The 24,436-nt window shown below is 51.7% G+C and overlaps 1 protein-coding gene across 39 annotated transcripts in view; it reads right to left on the bottom strand.

Moving 5' to 3' along the window:
* EHMT1 (euchromatic histone lysine methyltransferase 1) overlaps positions 1–24,436 on the bottom strand; it is a 121,259-nt gene that overhangs the window by 14,736 nt on the left and 82,087 nt on the right. For 27 of the 39 annotated variants that reach the window (XM_085593761.1, XM_085593762.1, XM_085593766.1 and 24 more), the window contains 15 exons: positions 23,792–23,912; positions 21,920–22,051; positions 18,655–18,800; positions 15,626–15,769; positions 13,673–13,899; positions 12,859–13,023; positions 11,727–11,809; positions 10,361–10,467; positions 8,433–8,555; positions 6,167–6,268; positions 5,396–5,500; positions 2,402–2,556; positions 1,517–1,684; positions 1,008–1,152; positions 53–130 (listed from right to left, as the gene is read on the bottom strand). In XM_085593761.1, the coding sequence (XP_085449887.1) occupies positions 53–130; positions 1,008–1,152; positions 1,517–1,684; positions 2,402–2,556; positions 5,396–5,500; positions 6,167–6,268; positions 8,433–8,555; positions 10,361–10,467; positions 11,727–11,809; positions 12,859–13,023; positions 13,673–13,899; positions 15,626–15,769; positions 18,655–18,800; positions 21,920–22,051; positions 23,792–23,912 (2,001 nt within the window). The remainder of the gene's footprint in view (positions 1–52; positions 131–1,007; positions 1,153–1,516; positions 1,685–2,401; positions 2,557–5,395; positions 5,501–6,166; positions 6,269–8,432; positions 8,556–10,360; positions 10,468–11,726; positions 11,810–12,858; positions 13,024–13,672; positions 13,900–15,625; positions 15,770–18,654; positions 18,801–21,919; positions 22,052–23,791; positions 23,913–24,436) is intronic. The other 12 variants (XM_085593763.1, XM_085593765.1, XM_077787832.2 and 9 more) reach the window with 1 other exon arrangement.

Raw genomic sequence — 24,436 nt, 5'->3', positions numbered from 1 at the left:
AATTCATCTCCCAGGCCCTGGTGTGAGCCAGGAGGGGGCTGTGTGTCCTCACCTTGTCGTACCAGCAGCGCATGCTGAGCTGGCCACACATGCAGTTACTGGAGGAGCAGTCGTCTATACAGACACAATACTGCAAGAGAAGCAAAGGGTTAATTCCACACCACTCACACAACTGAGACTGCAACTGGTGACTGGGTCAGGAAACCACATCTCCTCCTCCTGCTGCAGCTCCTGGGCCAGAGGGATCACCAGCTTCACCAATCAGTGCCAGTTCTACTCCATTGTTTATTTCTGTGTGCAATGAGCACCAAAGGACTCTGCCTTGCACGAAGGATCTCATTCTGAGCCAGTCTCACTGCTCAGGGGAGGGTGTTGTAACCCTGTTGTAACCCTGTTGTAACCCTCCCCCATGCCCTGTGAGCTGTTCTCCACACCTGAAGACAAGGAAATCTCCAAGGAGGGACCAGAGCTGGGAAATGATGCAGTTGTCTCCAGCTGATGCTTCTCCAGCATCCCCAAGCCAGCACAGCCCTGCCACCAGGCTCCTGCACAGAAGGGACTGGCCCAGGAAAGGTCACTTCAGTCACCTCAGAGCTGTGGCCTCACCCTCACCCTGAACTTTCTCTGCTTTCCCACCCAGCCCTTCCAGGACTGCAGGATCACAGCCAAGACCTCGGCCTGGCTGCTGCAGTCCATGGGAAGGCAGCATGGGGAAGGTCTCCCAACAAATCCAACTCTGCAGCCTCAGAAGAGAGGACAAGGGTAAATGGGAGCCACATCAGCCAGCACCAGATGGCCAATGCTACAGCTGAACACAGAGCTCAGCTTAAGCCTCAAAACTGAAGAAAATCAAAATCCCATCTCCTACAACAAGAGCTGGAGGTGAGACATTCAACCTTAGCTGGAATTTGATGGCAATATCAGGACTCAACATTCCCATCTGGAATGCCAAATCTGTTCTGAGGAGCACTGCAGAGCCCAGAAGAGAAGAAAGCATAATCCCTCACCTGTAAATGAGTGATATTCCTGTCAATGTCCATTGGGGAGGTGACACAGTTCTGTGACACGTATTTGTAATTGCTGGGACAGGGCTCACTGTCCACGGAATTGACACAGGGAATGGGGATCCTCTCGTAGCCCCGGGCAATGTCTCTGTCATGGAGAAAGAATTGTCACAGAAGGAAAGCCCCCCAGACAAGGGGCCATTCAAATGCCATCCTGGGGCACAATCACTGCCTTGGAGCACTGAGCACTCAAAGCCATTCAGACTAGAACAGAGGTTGTGTTTTCCCACCCTGCCTTACAGATGGCTCTTTGTGCTTGTGTGGATTTCCATTTGGAGGATGAATTTGCAAACCATGGACTGAATCAGCATGGGCTTAGTTCTTGCTGAGCTCACACTGACCTTCACACCAGTTTAAGAAGGTACACAGTTCTTTCTCAAACCGGGCCCCCAGCCTTCCCTGTGCGAGGGCTCCATTTCATGACCCAAAAGCAAAGCCAGCCCTATTCTCACCTGCTCACCACCTTCTCTATCTGGGCAGGCTTCTCAGAAGAAGATTCTTTGAGAGTCTTGTTCATCTGTAGGGCCACCCAGACCTGAGAGTTAAGGCTGGAGCACTGGAGCGGGGTCTCACCCTCTTTGTTCTTTAAAGTGACATCCGAGCCACGGGAAAGAAAGAGACTGCAAAACAGCAAGGAAGGATAAGGATTCCCCAGGAGAAACCAGGCAAGGGGAAAACAAGCTGAATCACATCCTCCAGCCAGCCCTTAAGGGACGAGGAAGAATCTGTAGTAGTGAATAATCACCTGAGTTTGCTTTATTAAGCATGGTTCAGTGAATCCTTCTGACAGAAGCTCTGGGCACCCATGAGAGCTCTGGGCAAACCTTGCCTTGCTTCAGGTACCTTGCTGGTACCAGCCTAACTTCAGGCAGGCTTGAAACTCTCTCTGGCAGGGAAAGATATGGAGTGGGAAGAGCAGGCTGGAAATGGAAGAGCCCCATAGAAAACTGGTGGTGGACTTGGCCCTTGTTTATACTCACCAGCTTTTGGTGAGAACATGATGGCTTTATTCAGAGCAGGGATGAAGCAATAAAACAAAGGTAACAGGGCACCTTGTTACCATGCTAGTGGTGGGGAAAAAAAAGCTTTAATCAAGGAAGCCTGACACCTTCCTGCTGGGAAGCCCAGGCTGAGCACAGCCCCTCAGACTCCAAAACACGCCACATTTTCTGAGCAGCTCTGGCAGCAGCTGGTACCTCACACCCCTCACCCCTGGGAGAAAAACAAGCCCTCCATCCCAATTCTGGGCTGTGTGTAAAGACCAAAGACACTTGAGAGGCTCTCCTGAGCCTGCCAGGCAGCAGCCAGGGGGCAGGGAGGGTGAGCAGTGCACTTACACCACACACTCGTAGCGGTTCTCTCGTGCCGCGATGTGCAGGGGCGAGTCCCCGTGGATGTTCACGGCGTGCAGGTCACACTTTGCTGCCAGCAGGATCTCAGCTATGTCAACACAGCCAGAAAAAGCAGCCCAGTGCAAACAAATGTTTTCCTCCTGGAGGGAAAGAAAACGGAGAGGAGATTGTTTAAAACAAAACCCCCATGGCTTTGGGGGTTCCTTCCTCAGCTCTGCACCTGCAGCGTTCAGTGTGTGGCTGCCATCCCCACCCTGCTCTGGCTGGCTGGGAATGCCAGGATGGACAGGGAAACCTCAGAGCAGCCAAACAGGGAGTTCTCACTCCATCCACCTCTGCACACCAAGGATGGGGAGGCTGCACACAAGGCAATCCATCACCTTCCCTACACACACACAGCTCGTCAGTCTCTGAGCCACAAACCAATCTAGATCAATCCAGGAAAGAGGTGACAGACATGAACAAACATGCTGGAAAAGGCTGGATGCTGGGTTTCCCCAGGTCCAACAGCCAGGAAAGCCACTGTGCCTCCCAGAGCTGCAAAATTAAGGAGAAAAAGAGCACAGCATGAAATTAAGGAGAAAAAGAGCACATAGGGTACGTGAAGGCACCAAAAAGAGAACCAGAAGCCATGGGCTAAGCAATCAATCTGACTCCAGGCATCTCTTAAATACTGTATGTACCCATCTCTCACTAGCAGCACTGGAAATAGCTGAACACTCATCTTTCTGAAGGAGATATTTTAAGGGATGATCCTGTTTTCTGTTACACTGCAATTTGCAGCACACGTCGATCCCTTCCCCATGACAGGCTCTAAAGATGTCGATGACAACAGTGAAATGATAGTAATGATCACCCAGCTATTCCCTCTTTTTCCTTCTTTTTAAAGCAAAAACAAAGCTGCTGCTGGAGTGTTTGAGCTGTTACCATGTAAATTAAGGTCCTGCCTTAAATAGGGAGCTACTGCCACACATCAGGGAGAGGGAGACACTCTTCTACCCAGCTCCTGCTTCCCTTTACAGTATCATCTAGCAAAACCCCACACAGTCTACAGAAAACATCCATCCTGTGGGTTGCACCCACATGCTGCAGCTCACACAGGTCACAGACACCTGCACTGGTCTCTGCTTTGCATTGCTCCTGCCTAAAAAGCAGCATCAGCACAATCAAAGCATTTCTCCCAAAGCAGGATGTTTCCCAGCACCAGTGACATTTGTCCTTAACCACATCCACCAGGACACCCCAGCTGCAGGTCCAGGATAGATGTGTCACACACACAGCTGTTAAGAGCACAGCTCTCTTTCAAGTCAATTGTTGACTGAGTTGATTTGATGTTCATCATTAATGTGTGATCTTGAAGCTGTGACAGATCAAAGAGACAGTTTTGTTCAGTCAGCAAGCAGATGTAACAGCCCAAAAAGCCCCCTCTCACCTTGACTTCTCCTTTTAGGAACAGATTGGATCCAGACCTGCCTGGGAACTGGGAACCATCTAAGTGTGCTGTGTTTGGCTGGGATAGAGTTAATATTTCTCCCAGTGGCTGGTGTGGGGCTGTGCTGAACCCAGGGCTGGGGACACAGAGATGTCACTGCTGAGCAGGGCTGACACAGAGCCTGTTCTGGTCCTCCTGCTGCCACACTGGGGAGGAGACTGGGGGACATGGAAAGCTGGGAGGACACAGCAGGGCAGGCAAAGGGATATTCCAGACCACCTGACATCAGTTCAGGATAAAAAGTGGGGAAAGAATGATGAAAGGGGATGTTTGGAGTGATGGTTTTTGTCTTCCACATCACTGTTCCATGGGTGGGGCCCTGCTCTCCTGCAGGTGCTGAACACCTGCCCAACCATGGGAAGCAGGGAATGAATTCCCTGTTTTGTTCTGCTTGTGTGTGTGCCTTTGGCTTTTCCATTAAACTGTATCACAACCCACAAGCCTTTTTATACTTTTTACCCTTCTGATTCTCTCCCCACTGGTGGGGGAGTGAGCAAGGGGCTGTGAGGGGCTTGGTGCCTGGCTGGGGTTAGACCACACAATCACAGAAACTCAGAGGGGTTTGCTGTGGTTCAGTTTGGAAGAGACCTCAAAGCTCATCCTGTGCCACCCCCTGCCATGGACAGGGACACCTTCCACTATTCCCAGGTTGCTCTAAACCTTGTCCAACCTAGCCTTAGACACTTCCAGGAATGGGACGAGACACCTCACTTCAAAATCCTTAGAGACTCCACGAAACAAAAGATAAACATAGTATAAGGAAAAGAGAGGAGCAGTGCTGATACCATGATTCCCCTGAAGAAGGCTTGGAAATAAAGCAGACAGTATCTCTTTGTATCTTCTCTATTTCCCTGTAAATCCCTGGGAAAGCACCTGGCACAGCCCCACAGGCAGCGCTGGGGGTCCCACGGAGCTCCAGTGACTCAAGCACTGAGTTTGTCCCACTGGAGCAGGATTTAGGGAGGGGAAGGGCAGATCCAGCCTGAGCTGCTAGCCTGGCCATGCTCTGGACACATCAGAGCTTTGTGCCAGGGATGCCCAGGAAAAGCCAGGCTTTGATAGCTGCTGGCAGAGTGCTCAGCCCATCCAGAAACACAAACAGGAGCTCATTCCCCCCAGAAGGCACACAGGGTGCCCCTAACCCACAGCCAGAGTCACTGGCCTGACAAACACGGAGCTGGTAAGTCTGGACTGAAGGGGATCTGCCTGGTGCAGTGTCCAGGGGCAGCACAGTGGGATGGGAACCAGGGAGGCTCAGAGTCCAGCCTGAGGATTTCACACAGCATCCTTACAGGTCGTGGCAGAGCAGCTGCAGGGACAGCACATCCCACAAGCTGCCAAACTTCTGCTCAGAATGCAGGAAAACTCTCACCAGACACTTCTCACTCACATCACGGCAATGGACTGAGCCCAAAATCTGTCACCTGGCATGTCTGGGGTTTAAGCACAGACTGCAATTTCTGCAGGAGGTTCCAGGGGAGCCTTACGTTGTCACGGATGTTGATGTCCGAGCCCTTGGCCAGCAGCAGCTTCACCAACTCGATGTGTTTGTACTCCGTGGCCCAGATCATCGGCGTCCAGCCACCGTCGTCCTGGGCAGGGACAGCGGGTGACACACAGCACACACACAGCTCCTGTGGCCCCCAGGCAGCCCTGCCCTCCCCCTGTCTGTCTGCTCCTTCCCCTTCTGCCTGCACGGCTGCAGGTCCTGCAGAGCCCAGCCTGGCTGGGAGCAGCACAGCTGAGCCTGGAGTTTATTCCAGCTCAGCAGGCTGGCACTGCCTCTCCAGCTTATTCAAGTACACTGACTGTCCAAAAGGCACAAGGAACACCCAGGGTGTGTAAGATATCTTACAGAAACCCCCTGAGAAGCCTGGGGACCTGTTCTTGCCCCAGGTGCAGCTCTGTCTCACCCCACAGCAATGGGCAAACCCCACAGTGATAAGTGCCAAGCTCAGCCCATCCCACACCATTGTCCATGATTCCCCAGCAGGAAAAGCTCAGAGACACCCTGGAGCAACAGGCTCCACAGCAAGTTCAAGGCCAAGGAGAAACTGCAAATCAAGGGGAGTTTCCCTGAGGTCAGTGAGGGATCACATTCCCTGGCAGACGGGAGGGGCACGGAATTGTCACCCTGTGGTGATTTGGAGGTGTCCCCCAGCAGCAGGACTGTACCTGAGTGAGCACTGGGCAGACAGCACAGTGCTGAGGGAGTCCCTGACCTGGGCAAGCAGCTCCTGCCCCAGGGAAGGCCTCACCTGGCAGTTGACATCCATCTTCCCGTTGGAGAGCAGGTACTGCACCACGTCGTAGTGCCCCTTCTTGGCTGCCAAGTGCAGACACGTGGAGCCCTCAGCATCCTGCACACAAGCACAGAACAAACCCTCAGGGATGCTCAGGAACAGCAGAGAAGTTCCCAGATGGAGCAGAGAACTCCAAAAGTCTCCACCCCACTGCCAGGAGGGCAGAGAGCAGGAGCCAGAGCCAGCTCCAAGCAGAGCTTGGGAGCTTTATACCAAAGAGGTGCCACCCTGCAGAGAAGGAAAGGGCTTTGCAAAGCCTGGGGAAGGTACCAGCCCCAAACCTTGGCAGTGATGCCCCTTCTCCAACAGCCCATTTCCCACTCCTCTCCATTTGCTGGAGAGCCAAAGGGAAGCAAAAATCCCTTACACAGGCAAAGTTGGCACTTTACATCAGAAAAATTGCTCTGTCTCAAGTTGAAATGCTCCATTCCTCATTCCTCCAGCTTTTTTGCTGGGTTGTGTTAGCCCAAGGCCTTATCCCAGCACCTGGCAGCAGGTCCAGGGCTGTGGTGTCTCTCTCCAGAGAGACCAGGTCCTCAGCCTGCTCACAGCCATCTGCACAGACAGGAGATAAAAAGCAACCCCAAAGGTTAAAAGGAAAAATGCCTCTGGGAGCTGGGAATGCAAGGCCTGGAGGAGATGGACAGGCTGTGAGTCATGATGGAGAGGAGATGCTCCCACCCTCACACCAAAGCTCTGGCAGCAGCCTGACTTTTATCAGGCATTCATATCCCAAGAACTTAGCACAGAGCAAGGCCCAGAGAGCAGGAAATCAGGAGGAGGAAATGAAAGACTGAAAATGAAATTACTCCTTCCAGCTAAATCCCTGGGAGCAACGCTGGAGGTGAGAGCTTTGGGATGGAGCTGATTGTGTTGCAGGGTGAGAGAGCAACTCTCTGAGCAAGGAAGGGACATCTCAGGTCAGGGATTGCACCATGAGGGCTCCTGGGGACACAGAAAGATTTCTACACCCCCATATGTGCCTGCTCCAGCTGAATAATTCCACAGCTTTCCCCTTGGATGGGCAAGAAGCAAGTGCAACTCCTCAGCCCTGGGAGAGCAGGCAGGTTTTATTGAAAAGTTTCTTCAGGTTTTGAGTGGGGTTTTTCCATGCTAATAACAGGACCAACAGCTTCACCCTGGGGGCTGGGGAGCCTCCACCCAGCTCCCTGCCCTGCAGTCCCAGGGCTCTGCACACACCTGCCCCAGCTAAGGGCTGGAGCTGCTTCCAGACCAATGCTGCTGCTTTCAAACAGAGCCTGAGGTGGTGCAAGAAACTAATTAACATCATAAACTAGCTAAGATCTGAGGCTTCTAATTTGCCTTTGCAAGCTCAGAATTTATCTCCTTCCCTTGACCTTCAGAAGCACAAACTCCCCTCTTTTCTCTTCCACAGGAATAAATCGGGTGACGATGTCTGGGCTGCTCCAAGGTACCTGGGACAGTGGCCAGCACAAAGCCACACGTGCCCGTCCTGTCCTTTCCCCTTCCCAGCTCAGAACCAGCCTCCCAAGGATCCATTTGGGGCCTGGACTGGGCAGCACCTGATACCTTGTGCAATGCTGCCAGTTCCTTCCCAAACCCAGCCAGGAGCAGCAGGTTGTGACAGTAAGTTTGAATGGGGAGGCTTCCTGCGCTCCAAACAGCATCTGATTTATGGGACTAATAAATGGTCTGTGCATTTTCCAAGATTGCAAAGCAACCAGAGCATGCTAAAGGCAAAGAGACAGCTGCATTTTATTGTTTTCGTTTAAATTAAGGGGTAGAGTTTAAAGATGGGGTTCAATTTTGCCACTGCAGCATGACTGCAAGAATTCACACATCAGTCCTTTGGAAAGGAAAGCTTCCTCTGTCATTTTTCCTGGCTTGGCAAACACCTAATTACCAGACTATTTTAAAACATCACCCCAAAACTCTTATTATGAGAGCCTACAGAGAAGGGAACTCTGAAATCAGCTCCACTGCAGTGGATTTGTGACACTAAGATCTATGAAATGAAATCCCCATGACATTTGGTGCCACAAACTAGAGGGACAAGTGGCAACACTTGTCCCAAACAGCTCATGGCCAGCAGAAAAATGAGATTATGACAACTCCAGCCTTCACTCCAAGACAAACCAGTTCATTTGTACTCAGCCTGGGCACTTTTACCCAAAACTTCACGTAAGAAATGTTGGACAGAGGCTTCCTCAGGAGAAAAAGGGAAGGAATAAATTGCTACCTTGGGATCTACTAGTGCTCCAGCCTTGATCAGGTATTTCACAGTTTCCAGGTGGTTGTTTTCTGCTGCTTCCATCAGTGGGGTCCTCTGGTCCTCAGAGCAGGTGTCAATGTTAGCACCAGCCTGTTGGGAGGCCAGGGCAAGGACAAGGACAATTAGCAGAGGAAGGATGTGGGAGTAGAGATTTAATACCAAGATCTTCTCCTGAAATTTAGCCATATTAAGCAGGGGGGAAGAAGAAGAAAAAGAAGAAATAGAATGAGGAAAGAAGGCAGTGTAAGTCCACCTGCTCTAGAAACAGCACACACTGCCTGCCTTCCCCAGCCAGGAAGGAACTGTAAGGAAGCCAACAGCTGGTATTAAATAACTCCTGTTATTACCAGATTTTGTACTCCTTCTTTCTATATATTGCTTGTGTAACAATTTGGAAAAGTCAGCCTCCTCCTTTCTCCAGCAGCTTTGTTTTCCCTGGTCTATCATTTAGCCTACAACAACCAGCTCTTCTCAATGTCACAAGCAGTAGGAACAACTTGCTGATGACAACAAAGGCAGGAGCTGTAAAAAGTATCCTGGGGGTTGGCTAAATATTCCTGTGGAAGTCAGTGGCACCAGTTCCACAGAGGTCTCTGAGCATCTGTTCAGTTCAACCCAGAGTGCCTCCAACCAACACCTCACTCCTTTCCAAACCATGGCAATGTCAGGTTGGGGCTGAGCTCAGGAAGCACCCAAAGTTAAACCCAAAAGCTCTCAGACACCCAGCTCTTGGTAGGGGGTGTGTGTGAGGCTCACACCTGTTCACAGCACCTGACTCAGGTTCACCTGGCACAAGGAGCTGTTTTCAGGTGCCTCCCACTGAATTCCTTTGGTTTGACTCTTTCCCCCAGCCAGAGCAATTTGAACCAGGGCAGAGGAGGCATTTCAAGTGGAACAAGCTGGGGCCATACCCAGCCAAACACTGGGCTGCTGCAGAAGCCAGACCTCAGGGAGAGACAAGATGAAACACTTTGGAAACAAACCAACCCTACAGATAATTAAATTGTGATATCTCACAAGTTTTGCTCCTTTTCCTCATTCCACTGTCTTCACATGCAGTAATTTCAGTGAGAGCAGCCAGGAAGGTCCATTGCTGCCTTCAAACAGTACCTGAAAGCCTCGAGTTCCAGGTGCTGAAATGCACCAGCCCAGCAGGATCATTTCCAAGGGCCAGTCACTGCTGCCTTCTCAGCAGCCCTTTAAGGTTTCCCAATCCCACAGAGTAAACAAAACACACCTCCAGACCAGGGACACCAGTACAAAAAAGAAAAACGAGAACTTTTTAAATGCTTATTTTTCTTCTTCACATCGTTTCGGAGCAGGCTCAACAACACCCCTACAGCTTTGACCATCTTCCCTCAGTTAGAATCCAAATCCCAGACAACAAACCAAACTTGAATCTTCCCTTCACTCCTTTCCACATGTGAGACGTTTATGCTGCAGAGGAAAATCCTGCAGGAGCTCCTCAGGTTTTGACAGAAGGGGAGACAGGGCCTGGCAGCTTCCAGGCTCCAGAGCCTCCCTGCCCTCATCACCAAGAGCAACCTGGCTTGGAGCTCAAAACCAAGAGCTTGGAGATCTCCTGCAGCCTGGCAGCACATGTGGCCATGCATCAGGCTGTGCTGGCACATCTGGCAGTGCCCAGCTCTGGCTGTGCTTAGGCACAGATCCCCACCTGCCCCACACCAAATCTTCCCCTGCTCCTTGCCTGGAGAACAGCCCAGCAGGACAATTCCAGTTGTGCCCTCCCCTTACTCTGCCCCACTCCTCTCTCAGCAAACCCTGGGGTTGAGGAGGTTTTTTACAGGACGGATTTTCCACTGCTGATTTCCATGTGGGGCAGATCAAAGCCCACAGAAAATGGTTTGTACTGAGGGCTGGAAGTGCAGACAGACCTGAATGAGCATGTGGCAGATGTCCACGTGGCCAGACTCGGCAGCAGCATGGAGAGGGGTTCTCTTACTCTGATGCTCCATTTTAAAATTAGGGTCAATTCCATCCACTGCAAAACAGAGCAGAGACACTTTCAAGCACAGTTCAGAGACTGAAGTGTAACAGGAGAATCATGTCTCAGCTAAAGGCTTTTAAAGGATGGGTTCCCAGCCCATCCTCAGGCCTGCTCATGTCTCACTGCACATTTCACCAGAAAGCTCTCAGGGCAGTCCCCTGCACATTCAATATGCAACAGCCCTCAGACCCAGAGCTTAGAAACACCAGGAAATTCAATACCTTTTTAAGGCATTACTATCTCTCCAAAGGCCACATCCCTCAGCTTCACAACTCATCCCAAAAACAACAAACACCACACGAGGATAAAAAGAGAAAAACTGCTGCTTGGTTTAAAGCAACCCAGAAACTGGGAACAACAAAGAGTTTGTACCAACTGGGCTCTGTCTCACCACTATTAACTGAAATTAAAATTAGTGATCCTTTTTGCACCCCTGCAAATACAGAGCTGCGACATGGATGGAATTTCCTCACACAGGCTCAGGATCTGGCCAGAGATTCCCACAGCTGTGCAGAGACTGACAGATGATGCTGACAGCCAGACAAAGATGTCTGGGCATGATAACATGTTGTGTATGATGAGGCTGTAGTTAAATATCAATGAATAACATTTCTGTGCTATTGAAAACAGGAACAATGGAGCAAACACTTGCTAGACAAAAAAAAAAAAAAGAAAAGGAACTAATAAAGGGCAAGAACAGAGAACAGAGAGCATCCAAAAATGTACAGCAAAGTACTGGAGTGAAAAGGAAGCATCCTGAGGAAACATTTTGTCCTTCAGAAGGGGAAGTTCCTGGGGAATATTGGATGCTAGAAACAAATTCAGCAGTACAAAGGTGATAGGCACCTCTGTGCCCCAAAACAAACCCCATGGTTGAAGGCTCTTCCCTTCTGCTTTCTTGCTGATGGGTCTTGGTTTAAATTGAAATCTATTAAATCTATTCCCTCTCTACTGGATGCAAGTATGTACCCCAGGCATGGAGAGGGGATGGGACAAACCAGATGGAGGTCATTGTGGGGACACAACCAGCTGGTGTGGAGGAACCACGCTCAGATGCAGACACACGTGGGGAGCAGTGCACATTTCCCAGAGAGATGAAGCCTTCCCAGTGACACATCACCCACAGGAGCCTCTGCTCCGAGTCCCCCCCCATGGGAAGGTGACGTGGTGCCATGCTGGGAAGTGGCCGCTGGCACTGCCTGGCAGGAGCTGGGAGTGCTGCCAGACAGGAGGCCAGGGCAGGAGGCACCTACCCAACATCAGCAGCACCTTCTGCAGCTCCCCTTGCCTGGCAGAGAAGTACAGCTGCTTCGGGTGGAACCGCAGCTTCTTGGGCCTGCAGGAGCGGGGAGAGAGCAGAATTAATGCCCAGGGAAGAACAGGAGTGTCACCCCTCACTGCCACCCCTGGGCCTGGCAGAGCTCTGGGCTCATCCCCAGCGTGGGCAGCAGGGCTGGGGAGCTCTGCCCCTGTGCTCAGGTGAGACCCCACCTGCAGAACTGCCTCCAAATCTGGGGTCCCCAACACGGGGAGGACGTGGAGCTCTGGAGTGAATCCAGACAGGCCATAGAGATGCTCCAAGGGCTGGAGCCCCTCTGCTCTGGAGCCAGGCTGGGAGAGCTGGGGGTGCTCACCTGGAGAGGAGAAGCTCCAGGGAGAGCTCAGAGCCCCTGCAGGGCCTGAAGGGGCTCCAAAAAAGCTGGGGAGGTACTGGGGACAAGGGATGGAGGGACAAGACACGGGGAATGGCTTCAAACTGAAAGCCAGGAAATTTAGGATTAAATATATGAAAGAAATCCCTCCTTGGGAGGCTGGGCAGGCCCTGGCACAGGTGCCCAGAGCAGCTGTGGCTGCCCCTGGATCCCTGGCAGTGCCCAAGGCCAGGCTGGATGGGGCTGGGAGCAGCCTGGGACAGTGGGAGGTGTCCCTGCCATGGCAGGGGTGGAAGTGGATGAGATTTAAGGTCCCTTCCAACCCAAACTTTCTGTGATTCTCTGATACAGCTTCAGTGTACAGCTCCAGAAAAAAAATTTCCAGAAGGAGTCTTTAAAACTTCCAGCTCCAGCCCGAGGCAGTCCTGTTCCAGTGAGGGCTGGATCTGTTCAGTGCTGCTCAGCAACACATTCTGGGTCTCATTACTGTGAACAGGAGCCCAGAAGTTACAGCTGCAGCTGAAGAGCCAGTGGAAAACGAAATCCTCCAGAGAAATCAATAAGACATTTAGAGCTGTTACAGTTCTCCCAAATCTGTTGGGGATGACTAATGAGTGAAGTGAAGAAAAAAAAGCTCAGAGTTGGACCAAGATCCAGAAAAGCTAAATCTCCTTTTCACTAGGCTAAGAAACTTTGCTGGGAACTGGAGTGACCCCAGTGGTCTTTTGCTTACTTCTCAGAGTCCAGGGCAATCAGGGCACTTTCCAGGGTTTCTTTCACTGGTCCCTGGGTCAAGCTAGTAGTAGGCTTTGGAAAAACTGAAGACCCAGGGATGTCAAACCCTTCAGCAGCTGAACTTTCTGGCTTGTCTTCCTCTGACAACCTCGTCCCAGTGCCACTGAAGAGGAGAAATGAGAGATAGCCAAAGCACAACCATTAAAAATACACAACAATGTTTCTCTTATGCCAAAAAAGAAAAGCAAATGCATTTTAAACACAGATAAGTGTAACTGAAATCAAAACCCAAAGCAATATATTTGACAGCTTTTTTGGTAAGAACTTGCCCAGTACGGAATTGCACTGCCCTCTGACTACATCTTGATGTACTCCATGCTACAGGAGACCAAGGCACATGTGGCAAGTCTTAAAGCCACCTACACAAGCCCATATGGCATGGGAAGTCAGAGCAGAGTTCAACACAGGGCTGGTTTGATTTGTGTTTTCCTCCTCTCACGGGTGCGAGTCAGGAGCTGCAGATGGGAATGGCTGTCACTTAGCAAACCTCACAACAACAACTAATTCCACTATTATTCCATTCCTAACAGTAAGAGGAAGGAATGGTTTAACTCCTGAACCCCCCAACCTCCAGAGCCTCTGCCTCAGCTCTGGGGCAGCGAGCGACCCAAAACAACCCTGCAGATTCCCGCAGCTGAGCCAGCCCAGGCAGCACCCAGCTCATCGGGAGGAGCCCAACCATTCCTCAAAGTTGAGCCCAATTCAAACCAAATGTTGGTCTGGCAGGAGGTTTGAGATCCCCCCGAGCTCACCTCCCCGTGGTGGTGTCGGCCCTGCCCTCCACAGCGGCGGGTTTCTGCTGCTCGTAGCTCAGGGACACCGTGGAGGTGGTGTCAGCCTTGGCTATTGTCACCTCCTTGGCCTTGGAGGCCTCCTCCCCGCAGTGAGGGCAGTAGCTGGTGTCGTTCACCTGCGAGGCACAGCTCTTGTGGAAGCGGTGGGAGATGCTGCTCTCGGGCTGACACTCCATGAAAGTGCCCTTAAAAAACCACAGAGAAGGAATTCAGCCCCTGCTCGGCCCGCGCCTCGCCCCTTCACATGCTCCATGCCACTCCTCTCACCACCTCTCTCGGCCCTGCTGCGTCCAGTACAGTAAAGCAAGCACTGCCACTTCTTTAGAAGAGAACAAAACCAAGGTAAAGGGGGAAAAACTCACTTGGTTAAGGACTGCAAAGCAAGATTTGGAATTGTGCTTGGGAAACAGAACAAAGAAGTCCCGATTTCCAGCTCTTCCCTCTAACGCTTGAAGTTCTCGCTTGTGTCTCTAGAAGTGCCAGTGCACTGTAAGGACGCCCCCAAAACTGGAAAAGAAACCTTCAGACCTGTGCTGAGCCAGCATTAAAGCTACCTGAAACACAGCTTACACAAAACATTCAAGAACTGCATGAATCTGTCACTGACCCCACTGTAACCCAAATTATTTGACTCTTCTGCCTGGACCAGCCTAATTAACCCAAACAAGCTCGCTGCTCATGCAACAAATTGGGCAATTCCTCTTAAAATTATTTTCCCTTTCTAGCAAAGTCCCTGCAACTGCTGTGCAGGAGCCCAGAAGTCCTGCCTGTGGTGTCAGTGCTGCCTGAAGCCCTGCTGTGCTCTGGGTTGGTGATGGTGGCACAGACAAACACTCCAGGTTCACCTCTGTGCACCAGCACACAGCACTAAGAGATGGAAGACAGTGCAAGGAAAGGCCAGCCAAACCCCCTCTTCTCCTGAATCCAGTCTTCCCAAGCAATCTAATTAACTCTATTTCAGCTTTGCAAATGCCTTGAAGGGGTTTGAGGATTTTATCTTCTAAATGATCTTTGACTCAGCAAGAAAACCCAGGACGGCTCCACTTACTACAATAATGCTTGAGACAACTGCAGCATCTTTCCTTGAGTCATCTTGAAAAATACCAGCATCACACAATTAAGCCTCACCATCACTCCATGAGGCCTCAGTTGGTGCCCTTCAGCTTTATCCACAGGGAAAGCAGGGCACTGACCACTAAAGGACTGCACCAAGTCCCTTAAAAGCCTCAGTGGAACAGGTGGAAGAAGCAGCAGGACATCACAGAGTGATTTGCGTTGGAAGGAACCTTAAATCTCATCTGGTTCCATCCCCCTGCCATGGGCAGGGACACCTCCCACTGTCCCAGGCTGCTCCAAGCCCTGACCAACCTGGCCTTGGGCACTGCCAGGGATCCAGGGGCAGCCACGGCTGCTCTGGGCACCCTGTGCCAGGGCCTCGTCACTCTCAGATGGGAGAATTCCTTCCTAATATTTGATCTTTCTAATATCTAATCTAACTGAGATCTCCAACACTGCCTTGGTCCAGTGCCATCACTCAGGTTCCCCATCCTGAGGGAACACAGAGGAGGGGGCACAGTTTCCCCTACAAAACAAGCTAAGACATTTTTTGGATGTGATTGATCCGTACACCAAGAAAAACAACAAACCCTTGTTCCAAAGAAATTCCAAAGGCAAGACTTCCAGCATGTGAAATCCCCTTGGTAACACCCCTTGAGGGTCTCCAGGAAGATAAAGGTGATGATTTCAGCTGCCCTCACACACATTCCTATTGAAAACACCTCCTGATGTGCTGTGGAACGAGGTGGGGCTGATGCCAGGAAGTCAGGACACCCCTTTAGGGACCATCTCCACCTTCAGCTTCCAGCTGTTGCAACAGGTACCCCCTTCCCTGGATTGAGAGCACGAACTTACTGCAGTGCAAAAGTATCCACAGCCAGGGCAACACTGGTGTTTCACCATCCTCCCTCTATGGTCCTCACACAGCACCAAAAGCTGGACTTTGTTAGACGGGCGCATCAGTTCATACTTAACCACACTGTTTGTGCATCGGCCCAGCTGGAACAGGAGAAATTAAAGGCAATGAAATTACTGCAGACCACAACACTCCCTGTGCTTGTGCAGAGGAAGATTTTGCACACTGCCTCGAGGAGCCCTGGCTTGTTCACAGGAATTCAGCTGTGTGCCAGAGAGCATTAGCAGTGCAGCAGGAAGCTGTGAAAGCTGCTCTCAGGAAGGAATGCATCATTTACTAACTAACATGCATGCGCACCCCGAGTCATTTGTTCCTTGCAACAACAACAACAAAATCATAACTGGAAATAGGCAACAGCCAAGCAGCAGAAGGGGCAGTCCCAGGGGCCTGACTCACACAACACACACTCTCCTCTTGCCAGGAAGAGCGGGTGTCAGTGACCAAGAGAAGGAGACCATACACACTAAATCTTGTTACTGCTCAAAACTCCCAGTCACAGGAAGATAAAGGGAGAAATAATTGCTCCTCATTGCCAGCGAAGTTATCGTCTGTACTGGTTCCAGCACTGGCCCCTGCCCAGACCACAGGGATGAAGAGCCAGGCTTTCATGAGAGCTCAGCTAAAGTCATGTTTGGAGCAGGTTTTCCAAAGGATTTCACCAATCTACAGCTCTGGGCTTAAAAATCAGAGGATCACAGAATCATGGAATGGTTTGGGTTGGAAGGAACGTTAAAGCTCATCCACTTCCACCCCTGCCATGGCAGGGACATCTTCCACTGTCCCAGCTGCTCCCAGCCCTGTCCAGCCTGGCCTTGGGCACTGCCAGGGATCCAGGGGCAGCCACAGCTGCTCTGGGCACCCTGTGCCAGGGCTTGCCCACCCTCACAGGGAAAAATTTCTTCCCAATCTTCACCTGTCCTCCTTAGCTTGAAGCCATCCCCCTTTTCCTACCATTCCATGCTTTCTTATGGTCCACCTTGTCCTTTTACTGGCAGCAGGTTCCAAAATTGGGGCTCTCTGTCCCCAGCCAGTGTTCCTTGCTCTGCTGCACCAAGAGGGAGCAGCATCTCCTACAGCCACCACTGTTCCAGCCCAGCTGTCACCTGCCAGCAGGACACAACACTCTTTGTGTCTGTTTCAAGCTCCCCTTGATAATAATCTTGCTTTCCCCAAATACCTGGTAAAGGAAATTTATAAACTAGGAATATCAAGGTGAAAGGCTGCTCCAAGGAAGGGTCCCTTGGAGGGAAGGTGTAGAATTAATTGTGCTCATGACAGTCAGGGACTCAGTGCCACAGACTGTCCCTCTGCTCCAGCCAAGGATTTGCTGCTTTTTCTCAACAAAACTAAACTTTCTCTCTATTTATTTTAATTCCACCCCTGCAGACGCAACACCCCTGTAGGAAAAGAGAATGGATTTTAACCTAGGCTCATCATCTACCCCAGCATCTCCAGTTCAGCTTTCCCAAATTCCAGCTGCAAAGACTTCTGTGGTTGGGACACCTTGGCCAGACTGATCCCTGTCACCACCCCGAGCCCAGGGGCTGCAGTGGTGGCACAAGGGGACCATTGATCTTTTCCTGAGGAGGAATTTTACTGAGGTGAGAAAATTCCATTGACATGTGGAAAGCTGCATTACCTATGTGAGCAAGACCCTGCACTGCTATGCCACACTTTTTGTTAGAAACCCTAAAACAAGTTCAACATGATTAATTGCTATTTTGCAACCATTAGAGAGTGCAGCAGGTGCTCAGAACTATTTATAACACTCTCCAAGGACATGACAGTCTGGAGAAGCCACTATTCACGCATATAATATTCCTCTAACATCTCTGAGTCACTTATCCCATTATCAAAAAGAATCCAACATCAAGCATGGTCTTTGCTGTTCCTCCCTGTGATTTATTCAGGGACAGAACTGTCAACTCACCATAGCCAGGAGCAGGAATTCTTTCACACACCTTGTGTTTGTTTAGAAACCCTGGGGTCCCCCCTGTCTATGATGAGTCTCCCAGGACATTTTCTCTTTAATGAAACAATTTTGCCATTCTTTGGAAATTCCTCTCTCTACAGGTATCAGCACATACCAAGAGAAGCAGAGCTGGTCTACAAACCTGATTATCCCTTTGTCCCTCCATCCACCCTTCTCCTGGAATCCTAGAGGAGAACTAGGGATATTCTCATTCCTTGTTCTACCACTGGTGAGTGTGAGAGTGCTGTAGTGAGGCTGGAGCTGAAAAGGAACCCAAGTGCCTCCCAGTAAAAGGAGAATCCATCAAGAGCATTCCTGTCCTGCAGTTCTCACTTTCCAGATTTTTGGAGTGGAGTCACTTCTGCCACTTCCTTCCACACTTCTGGAACCAGCAGAACCCAAGCAGCCCAGCTGTGACCCAAAGGCATCGAGTGCAATCCCTGCCAGGCAGTCAGACTGGGGCTGCACAGTTGCCAGGACATGGAAGCTTTGGGACAGAAAGAGGAGGAGAGAGAAAGGCTGGGGCAGCAGAGGCCATGCCAAGCTCCTGAACTCAACACCCGGCCACAGAAAGGTTTGCAGCAGTTCCTTCACAGTCAAGGCAAACCAGCTCAAATCCTTGACTGGATTTTCTCTCTCTGATGCAGGTTCCTGTATTTGAGCCCATAGGGCCTGAAGTGTGAATGTTCCATCAACCAGATCCAGCCACACAGGCCAGGACCAGCCTGAGAGAACCACCCAGAGCCTCTCCCAGTGCAGACACAGCAGCTGCTCCCTTCCCAGAGGCCTCACCCCAGTGCTGGGACAGGCACAGAGTGCTGAAACCCTCAGCTGAGCGAGGGGGACAGTCCTGCCATTCCTCACACCAGTGGGTCCCAGTCTAGCAGGCCCAGAGCCCCTGCGTGACCCCACACGTGCTCCTGGCACAGCTTTTTACTCTTTGTGGCCTTGTCCTCAGCAGGAAAGGCTGTGGGGAGCTAAAGGACAGGCTCCTACCTCGTTATCCACGCTCTCCGTGGCCATGCACTGGTTGTTGGCTAACGTGGTGATCTCTCTGCTTTTGGGGGTTTCCATTCGACAGCTACACAGGGGCACTTCCTGCAGACCATCCACTTCCATTGCTTCAGGGCCATTGGAGAGACCTGGGGCACAGAAAAACAGTGAATTAAGTGAATTAACTCCAGTTCTCTGCCAGGAGAAAGGATTCAGTCCACCAACACCAGCCATGTCCCGTGACATCTTCCCATTCCATGTCCTGAAATGCTCTCCAGGCTTTAGCACCACCCTGTAAAAGAGACCCTTTTACACCAGCTGGAGTTTGCAAAAGCCTCCTGCACTTTTCCCAGTCCAGCCACACTCAGCTGAATGTGCTGAGATCAAGAGTGATAAGTTAAGATCAGTTTATTCTGAGAAAACCTCAAAAAGGCAAAGCAATGAGGTGCAGGTTTTTATCAGCCTCTCTCCCCTCCCCACAACACTGGGCTCTGGCACCAGGAAATTTGCAGGAAACCACTCAGAGCTAGAAATTTGAATAGGCAGTGGAGTGATAAATAGAGATGATCACGAAAGCACAAACTCCTATTTGCAAAGGCTTATTACACAGATGGGAAAACAAAATTCCTGGGACTGTTTGGTGTCAGCCAAGCACAAATTGCTTATTTTGGAAAGAGAACAAACCAGTGAAAAGAAAGCAGCAAGATGCTCCAATGTTCTTGCCTTTTCCTCATCTCTCAGATGTTGAACACTTACAAGCCTATGGAAAGGTGGATGAGGGCTTTCAAGGAGGGTCACTGTGGGAATATTCCTGTGGTTCCTCTGGATTCAAATCAACTACTGGGTTCCCCAGGATTGACAAACATTGGCCTAGTGACAAAAGGGTTGATTCCAGTCCTACCCTCCTCTTCCAGGCCTGCACCAAACCATCTCTGCAATGTTTGCAACACAGAATCCTCTGGCCTTAGGGCTGGTTCACCCTGAAGCTTTTATCCCGAGCTTTCCTTGCCCACTGCTCTGGGATTGACTCACACTGAGAAGGAAGCTTGCTGCTATTTTTCAAGCTTTTGAATGGGAATGGAGACTTCTCTTGCTGGGAGGTTTTGCAGATTTAACTTCATCCCTGAGGGAGATTCCTCTTCAGCTGCCCTGGCAATGGCAGCCTTCCCCCAGAGCATCCTGCCCGTGGCTCTGACCCTGCCAGCCGAGCACAAACCCCTTTCATCCCATCAGGAATTCCTTGAGCCAACAAGTTACAAGCCCAAACCTAGCAAAGGGATATTTCAAGACATACAAGGCCAGGGAAAGTCCTCACTGTTTTCATGTAAAATCCTGTCAAGATCTTAAAGGTTTAAGAGTTTTCTCTGGGAGCACAAATCACAAAGCTCATTCCTTGCCTTCCGAGCTGTCATTTCCCTAATCTGTTTGACATCCAGAGGCTCTGGTGAAAGCATCCCTCATCCCTCCTGACCCTCCCTTGCTGGGGAAGGCTCCCACCCTCTCTTTGATGTGCCTCTATCAAAGGAGCCAGACAAGCTTTGAGGGAGCAGTGGGGCAGACGGGCGGATGCAGCCAGGGGATGCTGGATCTGAGGAGAGTTCAGCACTGGGAGCAGCAGCTGGGGCTCAGCACCCAGGGCCCAGCACCAGCCCCTCCTCCTCCAAGGGCTGAACGAGCCATTCCTGAGGGGCAGCAGCAGCAATTCTGGGGGGATGCTGAATCAGCATATTTCAGGGAATGGAGAGGAGCTGCTGAGTGGGACAGGAGGGCTGGGGCAGTACCTTGGACCCTTGGTGAGAGTATCCCTGAGCTAACGTGCCTCACTGGAACTGGGATCCCATCTACAGCCTCATTCCATCCCAGCACCCCCCCTATCCTCACCCACATCCCCAGCCTCACCCCCATTCCAAACCCATCCCCATTTCTATCCCAGCCCCATCCCTACACTCATCCCCATCCCAGCCCCATCCCTATTCTCATGCTCACCCCCAGCCCAGCCCCATCCCCACCTCCTCATTCTCATCCCAGATGCATTCAACCCCATCCCAATCTCTAATGCTCATCCCCAACCCAGACCCATATCCAGCCTTATCCCCAATCCAGACCCATCCCCATCCCCATCCCCTTCCGTATCCCAACACTCATCCCCAGTCCAGCCCTATCTTCCCCCTCATCCCGATCCAAATCCCTAACCCCCATCCCATCCCAATCCCTAATCCTGATCCCAAACCCTAACCCCATCCCATCCCTAATGCTGATCCCTAACCCCATCCCATCCCTAATCCCGACCCCTAACCCCATCCCATCCCTAATCCCGACCCCTAACCCCATCCCATCCCAATCCCGATCCCTAACCCCCATCCCATCCCAATCCCTAACCCCATCCCAACCCTAATACCGATCCCTAACCCCATCCCATCCCTACTGTCGATCCCTAACCCCATCCCTAATCCCGATCCCTAACCCCATCCCATCCCAATCCCGCCCCATTCCCGTTGCTCTGCGCTCTCTGTGGCCGCCAGGGGGCAGCCGGGGCCCCGCACGGCGCCACCCGCCGAACAAAGGGACCCCAAACCCTGCCCCAAACCCGACCCCAAACCTGACCCAAACCTGACCCAAACCTGACCCAAACCCGACCCCAAACCTGCCCCAAACCCGACCCCAAATCCAAACCCGACCCCAAACCCTGCCCCAAAGCCGACCCCAAACCCTGCCCCAAACCTGACCCCAAACCCTGCCCCAAACCCGACCCCAAATCCAAACCCGACCCTAAACCCTGCCCCAAACCTGACCCAAATCCAAACCTGACCTCAAATCCAAACCCTGCCCCAAACCTGACCCCAAACCCTGCCCCAAACCCTGCCCCAAACCTGACCCCAAACCCTGCCCCAAACCTGACCCAAACCTGACCCCAAATCCAAACCCTGCCCCAAACCTGACCCCAAATCCAAACCCGACCCCAAACCCGACCCTGAACCTGACCCCAAATCCAAACCCTGCCCCAAACCCAAATCCAAACCCGACCCCAAACACAACTTCAACCCCAAACATAGTCCCAACCCCAAACCTGGCCCCACATTCAAATTCAAACCAGACCCCAAACCAAGCCCTGTCCCCAAACCCAAACTCAGACACAAACCCAGCCCTGACCCCCAACCCAGCTCCAATCCCAACCCCAAACCCAACGATGACCCCAAGCCAATCTCCTCTCAAACCCATCCCCAACTCCAGCTCCAACCCCAAAGCCAAGCCCAGGCCGAGCACTGACCTCCCGCTGGCGAGGAGAGGATCCCCTTCACGCGGAGGTCCAGGGAATCCAGGGACACCTCCATGTACTCCATGCTGTTCTCCTGGCTGGGGCCCTCCCTGCTGCCCAGCGAGGGTTTGTAGGCTTCAGCACCTGGGTGGGAACAGGGGGTTCACACACACCCCACAGGAAAAGCCACCCCACGGCTGTGGGGCCGGGCAGGATCACCGGGGAGCCATGAGGGCAGAGCACACGGAATGTGCCACCACCACACCTGGGCATGGCCGGGCACTGCTCTGCTCACACTGAGCTTCCACCTCCACCCGGGCAGGGACCAAGAAAAGGGAATAAATGAGATGAGTTCAGGCTCTGCAAGGGCACAAGGAAGGGATGAAGCAGGGCTTGAGCAGCCTCCTGCCCCCAGGTGCTGCACAGGGCTCAGGGACACGCTGGCCAGGCAGAGCCAGCTGCAGCTCAGGAGGAGGATGAGACAGGTGAACCCAGCTGAGTGGGAGGGGGACACAAAAAAGTAAAGTTGTGCCTCAAAGTGAGCAGAGCTGGGAAGAGATCGTGGGAGAGGGAACTGACAGTGTCTCTGCACTCCCTTGGCTTCACTTCTCTCCTGCTTTGCTCCTGCCAGTCCAGCCTGGCCAAGAGAGCATGGTTACCCTTCCAGACCAGCTCCCACCTTACTGAAGGGGCAGAAAACCAGCCTGCATGTGAAATGCAGAATTAGATATTTGCTGTGACAGGGATAATGGGTCCCCATGGCACCCTGGGAGGAAGAGGAGTGAGTCAGGTGAGTGACAGAGCAGGGGCTGAAAAATGGTCAATTCACTTAGAAGTACCAAAAAGCTGCTGATACAAAAATGACCTTTTTGCACTGAATTAGCAACCCAGAAAAATAAAAATAAATCTTTTGGTGGCAGTGGATGTATGACACTTCAGCAATGAGGCTGAAGGCACAGCTGCACTATCCACTTTATCTCTCCCATGTTGTTACCTTTCCCAAAGAAGAAGCATCACATCCAACCTGCACTCCTGCCTCTCACCAGAGCTCACTGAAACCTTCTCTGGTGCTCAGTGACTTGGGACAAACAAGAGGGATCCCCTGAACAACACCCACACTTGAGATGGGCCCGAGGCAGCTCCTTCCAAACATTGGGTTCTTCCACAAGGAGCAAAGCCAAGCTGCACATTCCAGTCAGCTGCACAAGCACCCACACAACAGCGATGGAGCACTATTCCAGGATGGTTCTTTCTTCTCCTTCTGCATCTAAACATGCTCCTTGAGCTCATGGGACAGGAGTCCACATGGACACGTCACACAAGCCCAGACTGCTCTGGGTGGGAAGGGACCTTAAAGCCCATCCCATTCCCACCCCTGCCATGGCAGGGACACCTCCCACTGTCCCAGGCTGCTCCAAGCCCTGTCCAGCCTGGCCTTGGGCACTGCCAGGCATCCAGGGGCAGCCACCCCTGTGCCAGGGCCTTCCCACCCTCAGAGGGAAAAATTTCTCCTGTATAGATAACATCAATTTCCTGTCTTTCAGTCTGAAGTCATTCCCCCTTGTCCTGTCACTATCTCCCCATATAAAATTCCTCTTCCTCCTTTTTGTAAGCCTCACGGGGCCTTTTTTGGGATACTCTAAAATAAATGGATTGCTGAACAAAATGAAGTTCCTCCAGCATTCCAAGGACAAAGCCACGAGTTCTGCTGTGACAGTGACACCAGCAGCTCCTGCCAGTGAGGGGCAAGTTCACAGCCTGGCTTATCACAGCCCAACCTCAGGAAGGAAGAGTGAAACTGCAGATTTACAAGCCTCAGGTCCTTCCCCCTGCACCTGGGAGGCTCAGTGGGGTGGAATTTAGGAACAAAACCCCTTTAATTACCTAGCACACCGCCTTGTTTCTTTTTATTCCTCCGCCTCCTCTTGCGGGTGGGTTTCAGCCATGGACTGTCCGTCTTCCCTTTCCTCTTCAGCAGCTTCTTCTTGACACTGGACTCGGAGCTCTGAAGAACCAGAGAGGCCACGTGCACGTCAGGCATGGTGGCACCAGGGTCCCTTTGTGGAACAGCCCTCACCCAGCTCGAGCTGTGTGAGAAGGACCAGGGCTTTGAAACCAAGGGGTGCTAAGATGCCTTTATAGCACTGAAAAGGAAACTCAGGCACACGTGTGGGTGGATTTCCTGTCTGTTCAGCAGGGCAGGCTGCACTTTCTCTTCCATGGAGGCCCTCACACCACGCTCATGAGCAGCACTGCAAGTGGGCAGGCACGTGTACACTTCCAGCTTCTCCCAAAAAATAATTGTAGAATCACGGAATATCCTGAGCTGTAATGGACCCACAAAGACCACCAAGTCCAGCTCCTGGTTCTGCACAAACACCCCACCCTGTGCTTCTGAGGGTTGTTCCAACGCTTCTTGAGCTCTGGCAGTTGGGTTTTCAAACTAAAATATTCATGTTTCTTCCCAAAAAATACCCCACTTTGCACTTGAAGGGCCACCTGGCAGGGCTGGAGTGGACCCAGGGGAAC

The sequence above is a fragment of the Lonchura striata genome, chromosome 17, assembly GCF_050655825.1.
Source record: "Lonchura striata isolate lonStrDom1 chromosome 17, ASM5065582v1, whole genome shotgun sequence".
In the NCBI taxonomy this organism is placed as follows: Eukaryota; Metazoa; Chordata; class Aves; order Passeriformes; family Estrildidae; genus Lonchura; species Lonchura striata.
This window is presented reverse-complemented; position numbering and strand designations above follow the sequence as displayed.